The 19543-nt window shown below is 43.7% G+C and overlaps 1 protein-coding gene across 7 annotated transcripts in view; it reads left to right on the plus strand.

The window, feature by feature from the left end:
* Nucleotides 1–19543, plus strand: part of MXI1 (MAX interactor 1, dimerization protein) — an 81128-nt gene that overhangs the window by 14106 nt on the left and 47479 nt on the right. For 3 of the 7 annotated variants that reach the window (XR_012418200.1, XM_005566405.5, XM_074002688.1), the window contains exon 2: nucleotides 6713–6845. Coding sequence is in view for 6 of the 7 variants with exons in the window: in XM_005566405.5 (XP_005566462.1) it covers nucleotides 6713–6845 (133 nt within the window). In the remaining variant the exon portion in view is untranslated. Of the gene's footprint in view, nucleotides 1–4533; nucleotides 4840–5235; nucleotides 5282–5662; nucleotides 6307–6712; nucleotides 6846–19543 lie in introns of those variants that run through there. The other 4 variants (XM_005566406.4, XM_065521404.2, XM_065521400.2 and 1 more) reach the window with 4 other exon arrangements.

Consider the following 19543-nt stretch of genomic DNA (forward strand, 5'->3'; position numbering starts at 1 on the left):
GTTTGAGCCTTTGCCAGTGGTCTGATCTCACCAGTAAAACTGGAGTTAAAAAACAACAAACTTCCAGATTCAGCCGTCTCAGATAAACACTGCCTCCCCCTGGCGTTCCACCCACCCCAAGTCCTTTCCCTTCCTCCCCAGCTCGGGCAGCACCTGAGTCGCTTGGTGCGTTTCCGTGTAGTTGGGATGTCAGCCGGCAGCCCTGGCGACCGGAGCCCTGGGAGGCGGCAGCTACCTCTCGGGTTTAGCATTACGTCATCCCTTCTAGGCCCAAATTTATCTCGGCTGCACAGAGACCCGCAGCTCTGAGCTGCCGCTGACTTGAGGAGAGCTTACGCATGAACTTAGGCAAGGCTGACTCACCGGGCGAGGGAAAGGTTTTCTGCTGTTCTTCACGTTTCTGGGCTCCGGGGGAAGAGGAGGGGAGGAGGCTGCGGTAGTCATTTTGGAGTGGGGGATGGAAAAATGTGTAACTGTTACGGTTCTCACTTAAGAGCTTGTAGTTCACCTCCCCTATCCCCAATGTTGAGTATTTGAAAACGCCCATCCTTAAAGATAGTTGCAGAAGACAGTGCCCTAGTCAGTAAACACTTTGCAGTTTCAGGGAAGTTTTCCAAAGTGCAAGGTGTCATCAACACAGTGACTTTGGACTTGTAACTTAACCTCATGGCCCCTTCCTCTCTCCCCATCTCTCCTCCCTAAAGAAAAGATACAACACATCAGCCTCCATTGTTTATGAATCTGCAATAAATCACTTGGAAATTGTCACTAAGTAAACTGTGCTGAGAAAGGACCCTTAAGAATTGAGGGCTTTGCCTGCCTCCTTCAGAAGGCAGATTGTCCCCATCTGTGGCTGTGATCGTTATAGGCCTGGGGGATTCTGGGGGACTTTTTCCATTTTCAAATGACTCCCTTGAGAGAGATACATACTTTAGGGAGAGGGCAGAACAGAGACTATGGGTAGGATTCCAGGTTCTTACATCAGTAGACTTCGGAAGCCTTGCTTTTCCTGTTTCCCCATCTGCATTTGTAGTGGAAACTAATTCATTGGAGCAAAAGAAAGTCCATGGCTGCCTCTGGGTTCCTCTGGGTTGAGACTGTTGCTGAGGGATGGTTTGTGGGTAGCATTACTTTCCTGTGGATAGAGCCCTAAGCTTTGCGCTGGAGAGGCCCTTATAGCTGATATCCTAGGAAGGACTCCAGGAGGCAGCCAGAGCAGGGAGAAGGAAGTGGTACCTCAGTTGCTTTTGGAAAAGGCTGGAGATTTCTGTACATGAACCAGCCCTTAATACTGCCCACCATGATCATCATCTCTCCTCTTCTTCAATGCAGGTGGCCTTTTGGTGAGTCTCGCTCTACTTTCCATGTCCTCATCTCCCTCTTGGCCATGGCTCTAGAAGAAGGGCTCTAGATTAGTTCACCTGGAGGTCAACTGTGGAAGGCCATGCATAGGCCCCAGGCCTCTTGCATGTAGCCATCTCTTCCTAACCAGCTATGGCTCTGTGACCTCTGGAATTAAAGCCATCTTGAATTCGTGTATATTTTCAGTTTGTACTACTTTTCTTGATTGCTTGTCACACAAGTTTACCTCCTATTAGGAAAAGTAGAGTTGTATTTGTCCTGACCAGGCACAGTGACTCACGTCTGTAATCCCAGCACTTTGGGAGGCTGAGGCGGGCAGATCACGAGGTCAGGAGTTCGAGACCAGCATGGCCAACATGGTGAAACCCTGTCTCTACGAAAATACAAAAAATTAGCTGGGCGTAGCGGCAGGTGCCTGTAATCCCAGCTACTTGGGAGGCTGTGTCAGGAGAATCGCTTAAACCCGGGAGGTAGAGGTTGCAATGAGCCGAGATGGCACCACTGCACTCCAGTCCGGGTGATAGAGTGAGACTCTGTCTCAAAAAAAAAAAAAAAATTCTACCCTCAACTAACAGATGTTCTAAATGAATGACATTTTCTGTAAAATAATCCACTCCCACCCCTACCCAACGTGGCCCTTGTTAAGGGTGGAGGGTAGTTGTTACCAACACCCAATGGGAAAGCTCAGATCTGAAACGACCTAGTCAACAGCTAAAAAAACAGTCCCTTTTTCAAAGCCTTTACAAAAAAAAAAAAAAAAAAAAAGTGTGGCTTGTGAACACCTCTCATTTTGGGTCTTCTTGGATTTGATGGAATATCTATTTGGTTTTAAATGTGGTGCCAAGTGTAATATTTAAAAGGACTGGCAGAATTTTGCAGCTTGTGACCTCACTGGAGATTTTATTCACTTTAGAAAAAAAGAAAAAGAAAACAAAAGGTATGAGGGAAAGGTATGTTAAAATGCAGCATGAAGCCGTTAACATTTTTAAGAGGGTAAGAGTTCCGTCTCAAGATGGTATTTTCTGCAGGAGCCAATGGAATGACCACGGGAGGGGGAAATTCTTCCCTTACCAGGAGCTTCATGTTATTTTGGATGTGATATCAACCAGCAGGTTAAAACGATTGGGGTGGAGGCCCGGCGCAGTGGCTCACGCCTATAATCCCAGCACTCTGGGAGGCCTAGGCAGGCAGATCATGAGGTCAGGAGATCGAGACCATCCTGACTAACACGGTGAAACCCCGTCTCCACTACAAATACAAAAAATTAGCTGGGCATGGTGGTGGGCGCCTATAGTCCCAGCTACTCGGGAGACTGAGGTAGGAGAATGGCATGAACCCGGGAGGCGGAGCTTGCAGTGAACCGAGATCGTGCCACTGCACTCCAGCCTGGGTGACAGAGCGAGACTCCGTCTCAAAAAAAAAAAAAAAAAAAAAAATGAATAAAATAAAATAAATAATTGGGGTGGAGAACAAACAGTTATGGGTATGTTTGCATGGTTCCCAGCTTGCTCCTAGAGCATTCAACAAGTACGATCCTCTTGTCCTTCCTCTCCCTAGATCCCTTGTTCCCAACTGGGGGACGGGGAGGGATTTTGTGCCCCAGGAGACATTTTTGGTTGTCACACTGGAGGGGTAGTGGTGTGCTACTGGCCTCTAGTGGGTAGAGGCCAGGGATGCTCCTAAGCATCCTGCAAAGCACGGGACAGAGCTCCTGCTCCAAGGAGGAATTACCCAGATCAAAATGTCAATGATGCTAAAGTTGAGAAACCCTAGTCTAGACTTTGAGAATTTTTTAGATGGAGAACTTAGAAAGAGAGTGGCCATGAGAGCAGTCAGGGGCTTTTTTTTTTTTTTTCTTTTGAGACTGAGTCTTGCTCTGTTGCCCAGGCTGGAGTGCAGTGGCGTGATCTCGGCTCACTGCAACCTCCGCCTCCCAGGTTCAAGCGATTCTCCTGCCTCAGCCTCCCAAGTAGCTGGGATTACAGGCACCCGCCACCATGCCAGGCTAATTTTTATGTTTTTAGTAGAGACAGGGTTTCACCATGTTGGCAAAGCTGGTCTCGAACTCCTGACCTCAGGTTATCCGCCCGCCTCAGCCTCCCAAAGTCCTGGGATTACAGGCGTGAGCCATCGTGCCCGGCCAGTGGCAGTCTTTTAATGTGGTCTCTGCTCTCTTTAGCTAACTCCCCTTTTAGCTACAGAGGACAGCGTAAGAGAAAAACATCATCATCGCTTCTATTTACTGAGTGCCTAGTATATACTGAGTGCTGGAATTACTGCATTTAATCTTCGCAAAAAGCCCTACTGAATACATGAACCTCGAGAGCAGGTCTGCGTCTGTTTCTCTTTTACTATGCACACTAAGTCTAGTACAGTGCCTGGCACATGGCACGCGCTCAAGGTCGTGGCTATGATCATATCCATTTTATACATAAGGAAAATGAGACTGAAAGAGTTCACACTGTCAGTGTAAGTAGCAGAGTCAGGATTTGAATCAAACTCTGTTCAGCACCAGGGAGAATTTTCTGGCGTCTAAAAGCATTAGTGAGGGACTGAGGGAGGAGAAAGTTTTTAAAAGTAAGATAACTACTTGTCTGTGTGCAAGCTGAGGTGGAAGAAGGGCTTCATGGAAACCCTCTCTGATGAAATCATCCCTCGTTTTTGAACAGCAATTTCGGCTTTTCCAGTTTCTGTGTGCGCTGTTGGTGCAGGTGTGTTACTCTTCTCATTTTGCAGATGAGGAAACTGAGGCACATACGTTACATGAGAAAGTAGGAGATAAACGACTGCAACATGATATTTGGAATAAAGCGTGTCTCAGCCCCTGGGCAACCGCAGGGAGTCGCTGAGAAACAAGTTTCCCCGGGAGTAGACTCCCAGCTTGCTCAAATCCTTCCCATTCCACATCGTGTCTGGAGGGGGAAAAAAAAATCCTTCCCTCCCAGAAGCAAAGTCCCACAACTTCTTAGGCTTCCCTAGAGACAGGAAAGGAAACCCAGCAGGACTACACCTTCCGACGACCTTTGCGAATCGTGCGGAACGCAGGCGCCCTGAAACGGCGTGCGCACTACGATTCCCGGCAGCCGCGGGCGGGGGCGGGACTACATTTCCCAGGGGGCAGAGGCAGGGGCGGGAGGGGGCGGGCCGCGGCGCTGCTCCCGCCCCTCCCCCGTGCTCGCGCGGAGAGGTAAACAAACCACGCGCGGGCTGCCGGTGGCACGGCGGGCGCGGCTGGCGCGGCTGGGGCGGCTGAGGCAGCGGAGAGCGCGCCGAGCCGCGGCCGGGCTGGCCCGCCCGCCTGCCGCACATGTTCCGGGACGGCGCCTCGCCGTAGCCGCCTGCGGCGCCTCCTGTCGGCCCGGGAAGGGAGTGCAGAGAGGCGCCGATCGCCACCCGCGGTGCCCATGGAGCGGGTAAGGATGATCAACGTGCAGCGTCTGCTGGAGGCTGCCGAGTTTTTGGAGCGCCGGGAGCGAGGTAATGGCTGGGCGCCGCTGCGTGAGCCCGAGCGCTACTAATCTTTATGGGGAGTGCGGTGCGGCCGGTGAGGGAGGGCACGCGTGTGAGGTGCGCGCATGTGAGGGAGAGGTGTGCGTGCATGTAAGCGTAGGGGAGCGCGCGTGTGAGGGGTGGGGCGTGTGGGGAGGGGAGCGGGCGTGTGAGGGGTGGGGCGTGTGAGGGAGGGGTGCCCGCGTGTGAGGGGAGGGGCGAGTGAGGGAGGGGTGCACGCGTGAGGGGAGGGCGTGTGAGGGAGGGGAGCGCGCGTGTGATGGGAGGGGCATGTGGGGAAGGGAGCGCGCGTGTGAGGGGAGGGGCGTGTGAGGGAGGGGTGCGCGCGTGAGGGGAGTGGCGTATGAGGGGAGGGGAACGCGCATGTGAGGGGAGGGGCGTGCGCATGTGAGGAGAGGGGTGCGCTCATGTGAGGGAAAGGGCGTGTGAGGGGAGGGGAGGGGCGTCTGCGGGTAGGGGAGCGCGCGTGTGAGCGAGGGGTGCGCGCGTGTGACGGGAGGGACGTGTGAGGGAAGCGCGCATGAGGGGAGGGGCGTGCGCATGTGTGAGGGGAGGGACGTGTGAGGGGAGGGGCGCGCGGGTGTGAGGGGAGGGGCGCGCATGTGTGAGGGGAGGGGTGCGTGCATGTGAGGGGAGGGGTGCGAGCATGGGGGGTCGAGCATGTGAGGCGAGGGGCGCGCGCATGTGAGGGGAGGGGTGCGCGGGTGTGAGGGGAGGGACGTGCGCGTGTAGGGAGGGGCGTGTGAGGGGAGGGCCATGCGTGTGTGTGAGGGCAGGGGTGCGCACAAGTGGGGAGGGGCATCTGAGGAGAGGGGCTCGCGCGTGTGCGAGGAGGGGCGTGTGCGGGGAGGGTCGCGCGTGAGGGTGCGCGCGTGGGAGGGATGGTGCGGGGGAAGGGGCGTGTGCGGGAAGGGGCGTGTGCGGGAAGGGGCGTGCGCGTGTGGGAGGGGCGCGCGTGCGTGGGAAGCTTGCGCGCGTGAGGTGCGCGTGGGGAAGTGTTTGTGCTGAGATCGTGAGTGGAGGCGTGTGTGAGAGATCGTGCAGGTGCGGGGGGAGGTGCGAGGGTGCGCCCGGAGGGTGGGGCTGTGGGTGTGCGGGGAGCGGGAAGGAGACGGGCGGAGGGGAGTTGGAGAGAGGACGGTCCGGGACTGGAGAGAGGGTGACCATGGAGAAACCAGCAGGGCCTGGAGTGGGAGAGGGTGCTGGGAGTTAAGAAGAAGGAGGAACGCGGATGCTGGGGGTGTCTGGGGAAAGCCGGTGGAGAGTGGGCAGAGGACTGGCAGCGTGCGGAAGGGGCCTCTGAATACCTGCGGGGTGATGAGATAGGGCCCCTTTGGCGGTGGCAGCCCAAGGGACTGTGGAGATGGGGCAGGAAGAGCAGGAACTCGGAGATTGTTGTCAAGAGAGAAAATGTCTCTGTAAGACTTGTTCGAAGTACGCGAAAATATTGGGCTTAAAAGAGACTCTTTAGAACAGAGAGAGCTGAAAGTAAAGGGGAATTTTTGAGTCAAGTAAAATCAATGAAGCGAATGGTAACTGGTCAAAAAATGTTCTAAAGCATCTGAAATCTCAAAAAAAAATTTTGGGGAGAGAAGGATTTTGGAAAGGGGGGATAAATTATTTGGTTTAGAGGAGGTATCAAAACACCTTCCAGCTGATGGGGTGTCACAGGATTGATGTCCAGGCGAGGGACATTAATCTTCTAACCAAAAAGAGTGGAAACATTGTACCTTTTTTTTTGCTTTCAAAAACCTGTTACTGCAAAGACCTTGGATTTGTGGTTCAATGGATTTGGGTACTATATTCTTCTTACTATACCTTTTTTTCTTGCTCTCTTCAGAGTGTGAACATGGCTACGCCTCTTCATTCCCGTCCATGCCAAGCCCCCGACTGCAGCATTCAAAGCCCCCACGGAGGTTGAGCCGGGCACAGAAACACAGCAGCGGGAGCAGCAACACCAGCACTGCCAACAGGTAGCAAGCTGGGAACGCTTAGAAGAGGGAACTGGAGGGAAGGAGCACATTTCTCCTGTAATCCCAAGTCTGGAGGAGCAGCACTTGATGGGTTTCTTTACTACTACCCTGGGGTGGGGATTTGGCCCTTTAATAAAGTCTAGAAATCATAACCTGGTTTTGCATGGAAGGGAAGGAATAGAATCTGGAAAGACAACCAAAGAAGTTCTTGCTGGGATTATTAAGATGGCTATGACTGAGAGGACAGTAAGTTGAGAAACTTGAGAAACTTGGCAGCATGTGTCCATGCATGCAGCCACCTGCTAAAAGTAATTGTGGGGTGGCTTTTAATAATCTGGTCAAGTTTAGGACAGTCCAAGAAGGTTAAAAAAAAATCAGAAATAGGTCTGGCAGGATATAAAGCAGAATCAAGGGCTTTGTTAAAGGAATAAAAATATTTAGGTAGAATTGGTAGTGAGCAGGTATGGTTATTTGTTTAAGGAGGAAAGGGAAGACCGTACTATGAAAGTTTTGCCTCTTTAAATAAGATCCGATTGGTTGGTGGGCTCTAAAAGCAAAAATGAAAAAAAAAATCTGCTTATCTTTCAAGCAGAATAGATCTTTTAGAATATACTTGTCTAGATGTACTTGGAAAGGACGGGCCTAGTGGCTCTCACCTGTAATTCCAGCACTTTGGGAGGCTGAGGTGGGGGGATTGCTTGAGCTTAGGAGTTCAAGACCAACCTGGATGACATAGTGAAATTTTGTCTCAAAAAGAGAAAAAAATAGACGTACTAAGATGTAGTTGACTTCCATTTTTGAAAACTCTGAGTAGTATCTGGCTGTCTCTTCAGTGTTTTTATTCTGGGGAGCCAGTAAATTCCTAGGATTCATCTCATAAGAAGTTTTCAAAAGGCCTTTCTTAACAGAAGATTAACAGATGGCTGCCTTTTCCATTGATAAGGGGAATTAAATGAGACCTTTATTTCTGTTTCCCAGAGCTTTGTCTAGAGAGTATAATAAACATTCATTTTGGGGAGGACAGAGCAATCCCTGGGTAACCAAATTTCCCTGAAGGCTTTGGGGAGCTTCAGTCAGGTGGTTGGTTAGTCATTTGGAACAGCAGATTGGGACAGAATGGGGCTCTTGATGCAGAAAGCCTGAGGCTTCTATAGATAACAATTGGAACTCATGAGGTTGGATCATCCCACTCTGTATTTCAGACATCTCTGAGGAAAAACTAGGATTCACTTTTCTCCTTTGACTTCTCCGTAGAGCTACATGTTCCCTTTTTTAGCTACTTTTCATTAAGACTACTATATAGTTTTTAATTTCTTAGGTTATAAAAATAATTAACCATAAGCTTGATGTACTATATGTGTTATGTGTAGGTCTAGAGATTTTGTTGTAGTATGGTGGAGATGAAAATATGTAGTATGATACACAGCATTTAAAAAAATGTACATTTGCTTGCCCTTACAGTTTCAGTGTTTAAGCTATCAAGAATTAAGACCTATTCAGGAATTTATGTATGTTTCAATCCACATAGATTAAAAAAACTCTTTTTTTCAACTTGGAGACATAGTAAGAGTACACATAGGAAACCAAACCTGAGTTCTGTCATGCTGCAAGTATTTAAGCCTTTCCTATTTTCTAGAAATTAGGTATATAATTTCAGTACATTTCCCATCCCTTACTATATTCATCTGTAAAATGAGATGTATTAGATTCTCACCAAGGTCCCTCATTATCCTGAACTTCTGTGACTCTGATTTATTGACAGTTTTAGAGATTGGTTACTATGTTAGTAATTTATTATGTCTCCCATGATTGCAGATGTGACATTTTTAGGAACTCAAGGATTGTAGAGGCATAAATAAGATGCACATTCCTAGGTTTTTATCAATTACGTTACCTGTCATTAATAAGAAACTCTTAGTCATCTGTTGACTTACACTTTGCTCAGCTTGGGGTTTGGGCTAAGTGATGTTTCTCTTTCATGCTAGCGTTTCTGTTAGGATTCTAATATTATGTGTGGGACCACAGTGCTAATTACTGTGTTTTAGCATAGCATGTCGGAAAATTTGTAAAACTGCAAGCATGCCATAGTGTTCTGATAGTGCCCAAAGGAGAATATGTGAACGTTAGACCACCTAAAACAAAAGAAGGTACTTTTATATGGGAATATAAGTAGCAAGAAAGAGAGAGAGAGAAATAAATAGATTTTAGAATGTATTATCAAAAGAGCCACACATGTGTGGGGTTTGGGCTGGGGCCTATGAGAGAGAACTAGTATGTTAAAATGAAAAACTAGAAATTATTTCTCCTTAGCCTCTTATTTAAAATGCCTGCTTCGTGGAATTAAGGAGAGCTGAGGTAGATGTTCCAATACTGGGGTATTTGGACAATAGTGTTGATCCATTTCAAAGAGGACTCTGTAGGCTTCTTCTTAATTTTAAGTTTACTGTTGGATTTTAATAGAGATTTTATTATGCTGGTTACATAAAGCAGAAAGAAGACTTACAGAAATTTCCACGTGTTTATCATCTGAAACAAGGAAAGGAATAGAGTTCATAAGTATATGTGTCTTATTTTTACCTGATCAAAAAGCTACTAGTGTGGAAGTAGCTTTTATTACTATACATCGTGAACATTGATGTGTGTTATAAAATGACATTTGTTTCTTTGACATCATAGCATCTTTAAGATATAATGGTGATTGACTCTTTTACCCCTGATATTCTCAGGTATTATATGGTATGCCTGACAAAAATGTTACTTTAGGCCAGGTGCAGTGGCTCACGCCTGTAATTCCAGCACTTTGGGAGGCTGAGGTAGGTGGATCACCTGAGGTCAGGAGTTTGAGACCAGCCTGGCCAACATGATGAAACCCTGTCTCTACTCAAAATACAAAAATTAGCCGGGCATAGTAGCGTGTGCCTGTAATCTCTGCTACTTGGGAGGCTGAGGCAGGATAATTCCTGGAATTTAGGAGGCGGAGCTTTCAGTGAGCCGAGATTGCGCCATTGCACTCCAGCCTGGGCCACAGAGTGAGACTCCATCCCAAAAAATAAAAAAATAAAAAGTTACTTTATAAATTTATGCTGAAAGTTAACTCCGAATACTATAAATTCCTATTCCCCTTTCCCCCATGCCTTAAAATCTTATTTTCACAGAAGTACAAAGGAGAGAAAATAAATGATATAATGTGATATTACAGATATGTTCCTTGCAAATACCAGTAATTTTATCATTTGGGATGGTTCTGATAGTTGGAAGTGGGACCTATAATATATAATTATTTTTAAAATAAATGCTTGATTTTACTGTGGTCTTGGTCACAGCCTTCTGGCACACTTCCAAAAATCAACATTGCTAAGATGTTACTGCTGTTAGAGAATGTGGCTGCAATAGCTATCTGGCTCTTTGGGGAGCATCAGATAAGCTCAGATTCTAGCTTATTTACTATTTGGTATCACAGGTGAAAAAATCTCAAGGTCTGTCATCCTTAAAACTCTACTAAATAAGCCATGGCTGCAGTGTAACACTGATTTCTTCCTAAATATCTCTTCAATCGGCCTTCTTTCCTGTTATCTTCATTACTGTCCTCCTAATCTCAGCTACCATCATCTCTTACCTGGACGACTGCAGTAACTTATTACCTGGTGTCCTTGCAACCACAGTTCTTTTTTTTTTTGTCTTGCTCTGTCACCTAGGCTGGAGTGCAGTGGTGCGATCTCGGCTCACTGCAAGCTCTGACTCCCGGGTTCACGCCATTCTCCTGCCTCAGCCTCCCGTGTAGCTTGGACAAAGGTGTCCGCCACCACGCCTGGCTAATTTTTTGTATTGTTAGTAGAGACAGGGTTTCACTGTGTTAGCCAAGATGGTCTCAATCTCCTGACCTCATGATCCTCCCGCCTCGGCCTCCCAAAGTGCTGGGATTACAGGCGTGAGCCACCGTGCCCGGCCAGTTCTTATGAATTATATTGGTCAACCTTCTTTGGATACACGTTTTCTTCTACCTCAAGATCTTTGCATACTTTCTGTTCCCTGCCGGAAATCATTTTTCTTCCCCCTTTGTTCTCTCTGTTTTTTTTTTTTTTTTTTTGAGACGGAGTCTCGCTCTGTCACCCAGGCTAGAGTGCAGTGGCCGGATCTCAGCTCACTGCAAGCTCCGCCTCCCAGGTTTACGCCATTCTCCTGCCTCAGCCTCCCGAGTAGCTGGGACTGCAGGCGCCCACCACCTCGCCCGGCTAGTTTTTTGTATTTTTTAGTAGAGACAGGGTTTCACAGGGTTAGCCAGGATGGTCTCGATCTCCTGACCTTGTGATCCGCCCGTCTCGGCCTCCCAAAGTGCTGGGATTACAGGCTTGAGCCACCGCGCCCGGCTGTTCTCTCTGTTGAACAACACTTTTCCTTCAGCTCGATCATAAGTTCCTCAGGAATGTTTCCTCATCTGTCATAGTAGTAGATCAGGTCTTCACATACTTCATGGCACCCCTATTTTTCCTTCATAGTGTTCATCACGTTTATAGAAATACTGTTATCCAATTCTTTCTTAAATTCGTATCCTATTCACTGGATTAAAAACACTGTGAGGCGGGCAGGGATTGAGTCTCTTCTGCTTAAACATTTATCCCTAGTACTTACCACAGTGCCCCGTACATAGTATGTGTTTCTTAAAGAATGGAAGGTTTTCAAACTCCAAGTAGACTGTCTTAAATTGAGTTTCTTTTTTGTGCTGAGTACCATATTAGACTTGAAGGAAGGATGATAGAACCCCTGCTTTGGCAAACTCTAATTACTTTGTGTTCTAAGGGATGTTAATGATACATTTGGAAAAACAGTATGTAGTATTTAAAGAATAAAAATCTCTAAACTGTCAATTCTTTTAAACAAGTAGGCTACGGAATGCCACAATTTTGAAGAACGTTCAGTGTCATCCTGTTTCGTGAAAATAAAATAATATAAAAACTTGCGTATTGAAAGAACCAGAAGTCTGTCAAATATTGGCAATAAATATTCGTATGAGCCTGTGACACGCACATAGTAATTGCATTGTTTTAAGGTAATCTGGGAAGTAGTAAATAGCCAATTTATGCTTTAATTTCAAGTTGATATATTTCTTCTCTTTAGTGTCCTATAGATACTAAAGAATCTCATAACAGCAGTATTTCAGTTCCACCTTCTAAGATTGAGGACACTAAAAAACAACTTTTCTGTTGCTTATAAGGCTTTAGTTTAATTTTTCTTAAACTATAGAATAAAGAAATGTTTTAGTCTTATTTTAGATAGAATTATTGTATTGTTACATTTTTAGCTTTGCATCCTTATCGGCTATCTTCATGGATTTTTAGTTTTTCTGCAGGGAGGGATGGTGGTGAATTATTTTCCTAGGATAGTTACAAAGGATTTTTTCCAGTAGTAATTTGAGATGCTTTATCTTCTCTTTATTCTACATGAATCTATTTGTTCACAGAAGAATTGAATGAAGCCTTATTTTTATTTTTGTGTAATGTCTTTCCACTATTCTGTTTCAAAGTTTTTTATTTTAAAAAATAGTTTCTGGGTCTTTGTCCCATAGAAAACTCCCAAAGTTTCAGGACAAAAATGTAGATTAGTACCAGTTAAACTCTTAATGATGTTGTTATTATTCTTCAGTATTTTCTGCATTTTGAGTGATTAACACTTCCAGTGAAATGTGTTTTGTGATAGTCTTCCACGAAAATTGAGTTAAATGAAAAATTCCCAAGAATTATATGCTTTATACTAAAAGAACTCAGGCTTTCCTTTAAATGCTTCCTTGAAGTGTAAGTTTGCTTCCTTGAAGTGTATGCTATTTTTTTTTTGAGAGAAGTCTCGCTCTTATCCCCTAGGTTTGAGTGCAGTGGCTAGATATCGGCTCACTGCAACCTCTACCTCCTTTAACAATTAACGATTCTCCTGCCTCTGCCTCCCAAGTAATGGGGATTAAGTCGCCTGCCACCAGCCTGGTTAATTTTTGTATATTTTGGTAGAGATGGGGTTTCACCATGTTGGCCAGGCTGGTTTGGAACTCCTGACCACAAGTGATCCGCCCGCCTCGGCCTCCCAAAGTGCTGGGATTATAGGCCTGAGCCACTGCGCCCGGCCTGCTATTGCTGGGTTTCTTAAGGTTATATTCCTCTACGGAAGTATTGAAGGAGACTTGTATGATCATGCCTTGTAAGTCAGTAGGACAGTTGTTTCTGTTCCCATTCGATGAAAGGCATTTTTGTCAAAATATTGAATATGTGATGTAGAAGATCACAAAATGTAGAAAGGGAATGCTTCAGTACGGTTCTCTGTTTTATGAAGACAAAATATTATCACTCATTTTATGGTTAAAGCACATGTGGCTTAGAGATGGTGATTGCTTAAGCCTTATAGCTGTAGATGGTGGCTGACTTTATTGTCAAGCTGGATTTTAAGCAATACATGCATCACTGTTGTAATCAGGCAGTACTGTTGACTCGAAGAAAGCTTTCTCTTCTAGATTTCTCCTTACAAATGAAAGAACATTGCCTCCTTTTGAATATGGCATGATTCTTTGTCATTTTTTCAGTAAGGAGAGTTTTCTAGATACTAATCTAATCAAAGAGGTTTGATAGTATGCTTTGACAAAGTATATTTCCAGGTCCCATTTTTAGTGTGATTTTATAGTGCCGATGAAATATAAACATGCATTTTTTTGTTAGATTTTTTTTTATTTTGATTTCCTACATTTTAAAACACAGTCAGCGGTACCATAATTAACAGCATTACCCATAATATCAAGTCTACTTTTTGAAGTTGCTCCTAATTTTTATATTGTTATTAATATACTCACCTCCTCCCCATAGATGCAAGTGTTATACATCTATAGGACCACTCATTTTTCCCCCAACAATTATTTACTGAGTATTTATTTCAGGCCTGACTCTTTTTTTTCTTTTCTTTTCTTTTCTTTCTTTTTTTTTTTTTGAGACAGAGTCTTGCTCTGTTGCCAGACTGGAGTGCAGGGGCACGATCTCGGCTCACTGCAACCCCCACCTCCCGGGTTCAAGTGATTCTCCCACCTCAGCCTCCTGAGTATCTGGGACTACAGGTGCGCATCACCATGCCCAGCTAATTTTTGTATTTTTAGTAGAGACGGGGTTTCACCATGTTGGCCAGGATGGTCTTGAACTCCCGGCCTCAAGTGATCTGCCTGCCTCAGCCTCCCAAAGTGCTGGGATTACAGGCATGAGCTCGCGCCCAGCCAATGCCTGACTCTTTCTTAAAATGATTACCTTTGGAAGTCAGGTGAGTTAGGAAATTGCTGATATTTTCTGTACTTTTAAAGGTTTTTTAGAATATTGCTCTGTAATAGAATTTGTTGTTAACCAATGAAGTAGTTTAGATAATTAGTGGTTTATCTTAATGTCTTTTTAAACTTTGAGAATATGTTTAAGACGTTATTTTAACCTTCAAAATTCTCTGTAGTTTCTAGTGTTGCTCCCTTAACTAAGAAGTATTATTTTACAGGGTCGGGCGTGGTGGCTCATACCTGTAATCCCAGCACTTTGGGAGGCCAAGGAGGGCGGATCATGAGGTCAGGAGATCGAGACCATTCTAGCTAACATGGTGAAACCCCGTCTCTACTAAAAATACAAAAAATTAGCCGGGCATGGTGGTGGGCGTCTGTAGTCCCAGCTACTTGGGAGGCTGAGGCAGGAGAATGTTGTGAACCCGGGAGGCGGAGCTTGCAGTGAGCCAAGATTGTGCCACTGCACTCCAGCCTGGGCGACAGAGCAAGACTCCATCTCAAATAAATAAATAAATAAATAAATAAATAAATAAATAAATAAGCTCTGTTGGCCAGGTGTGGTGGCTCACGCCTGTATTCCCAACAGTTTGGGAGGACGAGGCAGGTGGATCTCGAGGTCAGGTGTTCGAGACCAGCATGACCAACATGGTGAAGCCCTGTCTCTACTAAAAATACAAACATTAGCCAGGCATGATGGCACATGCTGGTAATCCCAGCTACTTGGGAGGCTGAAGCAGGAGAATCACTTAATCCTGCATAGTGGAGTCTACAGTGACTTGAGATCACGCTACTGCACTCCAGCCTGGGCAACAGAGTGAGATTCCATCTCAAAAAATTTTTTTTTCTTCTCTATTTTCTTCTAGCAGTTTATGTTAGGTTTTACATTTAGATCTAAAATTCATTTAGAGTTAATTTTTGCAGAGGGGGTGAAGTAAAGGTTGAAGTTCATTTTTTTTTTTTTTTTTTTTTTTGCAAATGGACGTCCAGTTGTTCCAGCATCATTTGTTGAGAAGACTATACTTTATTCATCAAATGGCCTTGGCATCTTTGTGAAAAATCAGTTGACCACAGACTTGTGCATCTTATTTCTGGATTTTCTGTTCTGATCCTTTGATCTAAATATTCATCCTTATTCTAATGCCACACAGTCTTAATTATTACAGTTTTTCAGAAAGTTATGAAATCAGGTAATGAATGTACTCTGACTTGGTTCTTCTTTTTCAAAAGTTCCTTTGGCTATTCTGGGTCTTTTGCATTTTTATTTTAATTAATTAATTTTTTTGAGACAGGCTTTCACTCTTTCACCCAGGCTGGAGTGCAGTGGCATGATCATGGCCCACTGCAGCCTTAACCTTCTTGGGCTCAGGTGATTCTCCCATCACAGCCTCCTGAGTTAGGAGCTGGGACCACAGGTGTGCACTCCTACACTTCGCTAATTTTTGTATTTTTTGTAGAGGTACGGTTTCACCATGTTGCCCAGGCTGGTCTTGAACTCCTGGGCTCATGCAATCCTCCCACCTCTACCTTCCAAAGTGTTGGGATTACAGGCGTGAACCACTGCACATGGCCGGCATTTTTACATAAATTTTAGAATCAGTTTGTAAATTTCTACAACAGAGAGCCTGCTGGAATTTTTATTGGGATTGCATTGGATCTGTAAATTAATTGGGGGAAACTCGATATGTTTTAACTATTGAATCTTCTAGTTCATTAACATGGTATGTCTATTATTTGGATGTTTTCAAATTTCAGCAGTATTTTTTAGGTTTTCAGAGTGTGGGTCATGCACATACTTTGTTAAATTTACCCTTAAGTATTCTTTGATGCTATTTTAAATGGCAATTCAATTTGGCATATTGGTTTTGTGAACTGACTTCGCTAAACTTAATTGTTCTAATAGTCTGTATATTCCTTAGGATTTTCTTTTTTTTTCTTTTTTCCGAGACGGAGTTTCACTCTTGTTGCCCAGGCTGGAGTGCAATGGCGCAATCTTGGCTCACTGCAACCTCCACCTCCTGGGTTCAAGTGATTCTCCTGCCTCAGCCTCCTGAGTAACTGGGATTACAGGCATGCGCCACCACGCCCGACTAATTTTTGTATTTTTAGTAGAGACAGGGTTTCTCCATGTTGGTCAGGCTGGTTTCGAACTCCTGACCTCAGGTAATCCACCTGTCTCAGCCTCCCAAAGTGCTGGGATTACAGGCGTGAGCCACCGTGCCCAGCTTCTTTAGGATTTTCTAAATAGACAGTAATGTTGTTTGCAAGTAAAGACATTTTTATTTTTTCCATTTCCTTCTCTGTGTTTCCTTTTTTTTGTTTTATTTCACTGGCTAGAATCTCTAGTACAGTGCTGGATAGAAGTGATGAGAATGGACATTCTTGCCCTGTTCCTGATCTTATGAAAAAATGCATTCTTTGACCATTGAGTGTGACTATAGTTTTTCTTAGATGCCTTTTAGGTTGAGTGAATGCCTTTCTTCCCTTATTTGCTGAGTTTTTATCATGAATGGATGGTAAATTTTATTAAATGCTTTTTCTACATCTATTGAGGTGATACTGTCATTTTCTTTTTTATTCTGTTAATATGGAGGATTACATTGATTGATTTTTGAGTCTCTTAAACCTGCATTCCTGAAGTAAATCCTACGTAGTCATGTTGTATTGTGTACTGTTGCAGTACCGATACTAACAACCGAGAGCTAAAACAAACTTCACAGGTTTAAGGATTTAGTTCCCAACATGTCTGCCCTCGCTACAGATGCCAGCCGTAAGTTTAGGAGTCCTCAGGCCACTCTCACATCTGACCAACCGGCTGCAAATTCAGAGGTTCCTACAGCCCCTTCAGGTTTGACAATTTGCTAGCACTACTTGTAACTCAGGAAAGTGCTACACTTTGTCTGTTTTTAGAGACAGGGTCTCACTGTCACCCAGAGTAGAGTGCAGTGGTAAGATCATAGCTCACTGCAACCTCAAAATCCTGGGCTCAAGGCAGTCCTTCTGCCTCAGTCTCTCAAGTAGCTAACAGTACAGGCATGCGCTACCATGCCCAGCTGCTATGCTTATAATTGCAAGTTTTATTGTAAATGATACAGATCAGGACCAGCCAAATGCACAGACACAGAGAGTGAGGTCTGGGAGGAACCTGGACACAGAGCTTCTGTGCCTTTTCCATGGAATCAGGATGCATTACCCTCCTGGCACATTTATATGTTTACTAACCATGAAACTCACCCAAGTTTCAGGTTCCAGAGTTTTTATTGGGATATTATTACATAAGCATGATTGATTGAAGCATTGGTTATATGGTTGTCAGTTCCCAGTACTTCTCTCCTGGCCAGAATCAGTGACTCAAAGCCCCAACCCTCTAATCACATGGTTGGTCTTTCTGATGTGACCAGCCCCTATCCTGAGTTCTCTCTCCTTGGCATAAACTCAGGTGTGGTCCAAAGACTCACCATGAATAATGAAGACACTCCTAATTACTCAGAAAATTTCAAGGTTTTAGAAGCTCTGTCCCAAGAACTAGGGTACTTTCTTTATATTATTAGGTTCAATTTGGCAATATTTTGTTAGAATTTTTGTGTCTACGTTCATGAGAGATATTAGTATTTGTTTTGTTTGTTTTCTATGTAATTTCTTTGTCAGGTTTTGGTATCAGGCTAATACTGGTCTCATAAAATGATTTGGAAAGTGTTCCCTCTATCTTTATTTTTTCAAATATTTTATGTAGGATTGGTTTTATTTATTCCTTAAATGCCTGGTAAAATTTGCTAATGGAGAACTTACAGGCCTGGAGTTTTCTTTGTGGGAAGTTTTTTTTTTTTTTTTTTTTAAATTATGATTTTAATCTCTTTAATAGGTGAAAGGCAATTCAGAGTTTCTGTTTCTTCTTGAGCTAGTTTTGATCCTTTGTGTCTTTCAAGAAATTTGTTCATATCATCTAAGTTATCAAATTTAGATGATCTGGACAATTGTTGGCATAAAGTTGTTAATAATATTCTCTTATCCTTTTAATGTATGATGTATGTAGAATCTGTAATGATGCACACTCTTGATACTGTTTTTGTGTTGTAATTTTTGTCTTTTATTCTTCATCAGCCTTAGAGGTAGTTTATCAATATATTGATTTTTAAAAGTCAGCTTTCAATTTTACTGATTTTCACTATTTCTCATTTTCTATTTCTTTCATTCCTATCTCTGGTTTTTATTATATTTCTCTACTTCAGTTTCTCAGCGTTAGCAGTCTTGACATTTGGGGTCAGATAATTGTTTTGTGCATCTTAGGATGTTTAGCAGCATCCCTAGCATCTCCTCACAAAATGCCAGTAGCCTCCTCCTAGTTGGCATAACCGGAGTATCTCCAGACATTGTCAGATGTCTTGATGGGCAAAACTGCTCACAGTTGAGAACCATTGCTCAACTTCTTTCAGTTTAGTTTGTTCCTTTTTCTGCTTTCTTAAGGTGGAATCTTGGATCATTGATTTTGGACACTACCCTCCCAACAGAAGGATTTAAAGCTAAACAGTTGTGTTTAAGCACTGCTTTAGCTACATTCAACAACTTTTGATATGTTGTGTCATTAAGTTTAGAATATTTTCTAATTTCTCTGCAATTTGTTCTTTGAGCTGTGATTTATGTTCTAAATATTGGGATTTTTCTAATTAGCTTACTGTTGCTGATTTCTAATTAAATTTCATTGTGATTGGAGAACTTACTGTGTATGATTTCAGTACTTTTAGATTTGTTAAAAATTATCCTTTACAAAGCACATTTCTTTGAGATGTTTATGTAGTATGCCAAAAGATTTGTCAAGGACTTACATTAGAGTGTTTGCTATATTTGAAGTAAGAATTGATTTTTAAAGAATTCAGTCTGTATGCTATTAAAAAATTTTTTCCTGTTTACCAAAGTAAAATGTACATACAAAAAAGCATACAAATTTTGTGTACAGTTCAATGCATTTTTACAAAAGCAAAGAAATATTACAAATCTCAGAAACCCCCTCCTGACTTTTCCAGTCACTGTCACCCCTTCCCCAAGGTAACTGCAATTCCAACTTTTTTTTTTAATTCTAACTTTTTATGCCACAGTTTAGTTTTACCGGTTTTGAACTTTATGTGAATGGAGTTATGTAGTGTGTACTTTTCGTGTGTGTTTGGCTTTTTTCATTCAAATTATGTTGAAATTGTGTCGATTAATCCATGTTACTGTACAATAGTTGTAGTTAGTTTATTCTCATTGCTGTATAATACTACGTTGTATGAATGTTTCACAGTTTATGCATTCTACTATTGATGAATGTTTCCAGTTTGGGGTCAGTATGAATAGTTCTATATGAGCATTCTTTTGTATGTCCTTTGGTGAACATGTAAACATATATTGGTTTGGTATATGCCTGTAAGTGGAAATACTT

Source organism: Macaca fascicularis, chromosome 9 (genome assembly GCF_037993035.2).
Source record: "Macaca fascicularis isolate 582-1 chromosome 9, T2T-MFA8v1.1".
Classification (NCBI taxonomy): Eukaryota; Metazoa; Chordata; class Mammalia; order Primates; family Cercopithecidae; genus Macaca; species Macaca fascicularis.